We start from the raw sequence: 5,372 nt of genomic DNA on the forward strand, positions 1-5,372 counted from the left end.
ACGTCTTGTCCACAATAGTCGGGAAGTGGGGTCTAGTCCCCTAGTGAAAAAAGGTGATTACTAAGCTGCTTACTTTTTAACAGTAGGAATTATATAAGTGATTATTATATTGCTTACTGTTTAACAGTAGCAATTGTATAAGTAAGTGATTATTATATTGATTAGTAAGGTGCTGAGGAATACGAGTCTTCCTATGTCCTATGTAGAACGATTTTATGTTATTTTATACAGATTAGGGGTGGTCTTAGTTGTATGGGATACTTTTTATGAGCCGGGCATTTTATTTTTCTTCTTTTCTTCAAAAAAAGTTTAGATTTATGGTGACATCTTTGTTAAAAAAGTCCATGTATGTACTTTTAAGTATTACAAACAAAGATCATCGCATTTTTGGTTATCAGACACCCTTTCCACATTAATTCCATCCGCAGATTTTGGCAATGCCAAGCGCTCATCTTTAAATAATTCTCCACCATCCTTTAAACAGAAAAGATTAGACAACTCGTATATAGAGAAATGCATAATAAGCATATTCAACATTTATAGTTTACTTAATTTATTTGCAATGTAACAAAAATTATATAACACAATAACAATTTGAATAAATCGTACATATTTCGAGAGAAGGGCACTTTACCTAAGAGCCTTTTTTGAGAGCATATTAATTTTTTACACTATGATTAACTTCTGAGAGCAAATAAGATATCTAATTACAAAATTAGTTTAATGTTAACGAACTGCTTCTCTGACGATTCTACACAAAATGATATGAATGCATTATATCTACATGGTATTAAATTTATAGTCATAGTAATTACAAATATAACTTAATGAAGTAGTAGTTGAACAACAGCGAAGACAATTAGTTTGAATTATTTATAAAGGGCCGAATAGGTTAACTGCCGGGTGATTATCAGCGGTATTGCCTAAAAATTGGCCGTACAGTTCTTTGTATCTGTCTAATGAAAGACCACCCCGTTTTCTATCCTCATCCTGAAATAATGAATAAATATAATTTTATTAATGTTGGCATAAATATATTCACCAAAGCTATTTACGTTCAGTAATGTTTCAAACGCCTTGTCGATGGGGGCAATGTCATCAATAGCAACTCTTGATATGCAGTTGTATCTATATTCTTTAACACCAACAACGCCATCGCTGTCTATGTCTAATAATTTGAAATTAGACTCAATAAACGCGCGCATCGCCTAAAAATAAACAAAAAATTAAAATAAAAGAATTTTATAGGTTTTAAATAGATTTAAACCATTAAATAAAATATAGCATAGTTATGCTTATAGAATACATTAATGTGATTGTAACAATATCACTTTTCTGTGGAAAGTAAGTCATTTTAAATAACACAATTCCATCGAGTGTTCTAAGCTCCTACATGTATTAGAGGGAATGAATACTATGAATAAAAATTTAAGTCCAAATATTTAAAAAAAAAAGGCTGGAACTAACGGGCGTGACGAACCCGAAGTGGCTTGAAAGTAAAAACGTAATCTACCGTGACATCGCCAAACTTTAAGCAATACCTAAGCGAATGACGTCAAGTTTTCTTATTTCTATGATGGTCCTTCTTTCCAAGATTATAAAAATTTTAATCTTCATATATCACACTACTCTAGAATATTGCTCGGCGGTGTGGAACCCTCAATATGATTTTCACCAGCATTGAATAGCAGAAGCAATTACTCAAGTTCGCGTTTTGCGGTCTTAATTGGGACCCGAGTCTTTCTCTACCTTCTTAGTTGAGAGTCTTTAACTTCTTCTTATTAATCTTCCTTCATTCATTCTCTTAAACTATTCAACGGTGAAGTCATTTCTTCTAATTTACTAGATACTCTATATTTTTATGTTCTCTCACGTCAGACTAAAAGTTTTTTCCTATTCATCTTAGTAGATGTTTCACCAACCACTCTCTACACGAACCTTTTCGTGTTCTTTGTCAATCTTTTAACAACCTTTCTCACCTTATCTCTCATTATTCTTCTGTGACCTTGCGCTATATTTTACAATAATCTGCAACGAAACCGCCGATTATATTTTGGACATCGTATTGCTCGCAACTCTTCCCTGACGCAAATAATAAAACTTCTCCACCGTGTCGGGCTTGTTTGGTTGAGTATAAGGTTAAAGCTTACTTTTCTATGTACAATTAATTGTTATCTGTTTTTTAATACAAAGTCTAGTTTTCGCAAAGCCTATAAATTAAGACTGGAGCAATGCGGAGCATGTAGGAATGCTGTATATGCTATTTTAACATATGCCTATAAAACAGTTATGTTTAAGATTAAACATCGTGTTCATCTGAAATGGCTGCACCAAATCAGATGCACCAAGAAATATACAAAACGAAATAAAATCATAACATAAAAATAAGTCATAAAGATTCATATGACAATTATTGCTTAAAAACCAAACGCGTTATCAGGTGGCCAACGCTGAGCATGAAATATAAACAATTTTCAACCCCCGAAAAACGTGGGTCATTAGAATAAGTATTTTTAAGAACAATTGTCGCCTCCTAGTGTTTAAGAGTTCATGTACACACAATACTTTTGTAAATAAAATCAGTTCATATTTTGAATTCAACGAATGAAGATTGGGTTATTTTCCTTCTCTCCGGGAATCCCTATTCATTTTGGTCCTTCGAGAAAAACGAACTCTGTAGTTTTCCCCCACCAGTGGTAAGAGACTCAGAGAATGAATCAGCTCCTTAAAGTCTGAATTCTTATGATAAGATCAGCTAAAGGTAGCAAAATAAAAAACTCTTGTTTTCCCCCACCAGTGGTAAGAGACAGAGTATAATATAAAAGCAAAATATTGCTTAATAAATAAAAAGTGCGTGCGACCGAGTATATAAGGGCAGTTTGGCTAGTCGAGCACCTGCAATAATTTCGGCGGCGGTAAAAAAAAAACGAACGATATAAAGTTGGTGTGTGGCTAATTCAAAGCCCAGTGAAAAAAAAGCAATATAAAAATATAAAGTTGGTGTGTGGCGTATTTGAAGCCCTAATATCAAAAATATCAAAAAAAAAGTTAACTAGTGTATATATACACTATATGTAGTTGACAACTACCAACAGCAGCAGAGCAACAAGATAGTTGCAAAGGAGAGGCCGCTGGAGAACTTAAATTGCCAATAGAAGAAAGTCTGGTGCGATGACCGGCACCGGTACCGCCTGAGCCCATAGGCCCTGGACAACAGCAGCTGATCGAGACGTAATACAAAACAAAAAGGCGAGCAAACTATCGCTACGCAGCGGCAGACAACTCTACTTGGCGGACAACAGTGGCGAACGGTGTCTACAACAGGATCATCAGATAAGATATAAATTAAAATAGTTTATATTATATTATATTATTAATATTATATTATTATATATACTTATACTCTTATACCAATATCCTAATATTTGAATAAGACAAAAATGTTCCCCACAAAAACTGAAAAATTGTTAGCGAAGCAACACGAGTTGCATAAAAAATTGAAGAAGCTAGAAGAGTTAGATGCTAGTAAGTTTACTAGCAAGATTCTTAACGAACTAAGTGAGATAAAGAAGCTATGGATGAGTAACCATAGCCAAATGCTAGATAGTGGAGCAACCCAACACTACTATTTCACAGATGGAAAGTATGAGGAAGGTTTAAATATGGCAGCCTGGTTAATAGTCAAAGGAGAATCAAACAGGCAGGGCAGTGGTGATTCGGTAAACAGTGAGGCAGATGTATCAATGTTCGAAAAGTTGGATGATAGCAAAGTAGAGGCGCGCGGTATTGAAAACGCCAATGCTAACCAGAGGATATTTATGGATAGAGCCCGACAGCTCCAGGAATATTTGGATAGAGTAACCAAAGAATTACGCACTTCAGATAATTCAACAGAGACATGCATAATACATGTTAATGAGATCAATTATTTATGGGAGAAAGTACAAGCCTACCGGGGGTTGACAAAAGATGCAAAATTTAAGAATGCTATGGATGATTTAGAATTCGATATCCAGAATTCAGTATCAGTGTTAGAAATAAAAATGCACGATCAGAAAAATGTAAAAGTTGAGAATGTTACCGCGAGAGGGGAACTACGGGTGTTGCCAAAAATACAGGTACCCACGTTTTCTGGTGAACCTAGAGAATGGGATCTGTTTGTGGAATTATTTACGGAATTAATTGAAAAAAAAGAGGATTTAAGTCTGGCTCTTAAGTTCAATTATTTAAAATCCGCGTTAAAGGGCGAAGCGAGGAGCATGGTGGCTCATTTACTGTCAGGTTCAGCTGACAATTATAGTGCCGCTTGGGAACTCTTAACCAAGAGGTATGAAAACAATCGGAGGGTATTTTCCGAACAATTAAGTCGGATCGTTGATTTACCGATGATCAACAATGAATCCGCAAAAAGTGTAAAAGGAGTGATTGACATAGTTAATGAGTCAATACACTTAATTAAAATAAAAGCAAATTTATCCGATGAAGTTGACGTAATATTCGCTCAACTGCTGCTAAGGAAATTTGACAGAGAGGCTCTGCAATTATATGAGAGCCAAATTAGAAAAACAAGAGAAATTCAAAAGCTATCTGATGTCATGGAATACTTGGAGCAAAGATATTGCTCGCTAAGTGCCATGAGAAAGGACGAGAAAAAGCCGTTCCAAAAAACGTCGGTTGCTGTGTTTAAAGATAGTTGTCCGATCTGCAAAGGTCCCGGGCATAGCGCACCTCTGTGCTATAAGTTTAAAGCGCTAACACCCAAAGAAAGGGTGGAAATAGCCAAAAAGGTTCAATTGTGTACACGATGCTTGAAGCATTCAAGCAACAAGAGATGCACTAATGAAATGGTCTGTTCATTGTGCAGCAAGGGACACCATACCCTTCTTCATTTTGGGGAAAAACAGGCGAAAGTAAATACTTGTGTTACGGCAGAACAAAAACTATTGGCCACAGCCCTAATACAAGTTAAAAAGATAAATGGAGAATATGAAACATTAAGAGCCTTGATTGATAGTGGATCTCAAAGCACTATTTTATCTGAAGAAGCCGCTCAAATTTTAAAATTACCCAAGATCAAGAAACAAACGGAAATAAGTGGCGTATCTTCAACAAAACCTAGAACGTCGAAATATAAGGTTAATATTGAAATGAAGACGCGTGACTCTGAAATAGAACTTCTTAAGGTTGAAGCAATTGTATTGCCGCAATTAATGAAAGCTCTTCCGTTAAAAATAGCAAACGTATATATGTCAAAATGGCAAACTTACGTGCTAGCTGACCCCACCTTTAATAAACCTGGTAGGGTTGACATGATAATAGGGGTAGACGTATATACCCACATTTTAAAAAATGGAGTTGCCAAGATTAATGGT

General features: G+C 35.3%; 1 protein-coding gene across 1 annotated transcript; it reads right to left on the reverse strand.

Moving 5' to 3' along the window:
* Window positions 1-504: 504 nt before the first annotated feature.
* On the reverse strand, window positions 505-1,210 carry LOC124459983 (sarcoplasmic calcium-binding protein, beta chain-like). Its single transcript, XM_047009933.1, has 2 exons — window positions 1,056-1,210; window positions 505-990 (listed from the first exon to the last, which is right to left on the reverse strand). Exons 1-2 carry the CDS (start codon window positions 1,203-1,205, stop codon window positions 874-876), a joined length of 267 nt encoding a protein of 88 aa, XP_046865889.1. The 5' UTR covers window positions 1,206-1,210; the 3' UTR covers window positions 505-873.
* Window positions 1,211-5,372: the final 4,162 nt, after the last annotated feature.

The sequence above is a fragment of the Drosophila willistoni genome (assembly GCF_018902025.1).
Source record: "Drosophila willistoni isolate 14030-0811.24 chromosome 2L unlocalized genomic scaffold, UCI_dwil_1.1 Seg168, whole genome shotgun sequence".
NCBI classification, from domain to species: domain Eukaryota; kingdom Metazoa; phylum Arthropoda; class Insecta; order Diptera; family Drosophilidae; genus Drosophila; species Drosophila willistoni.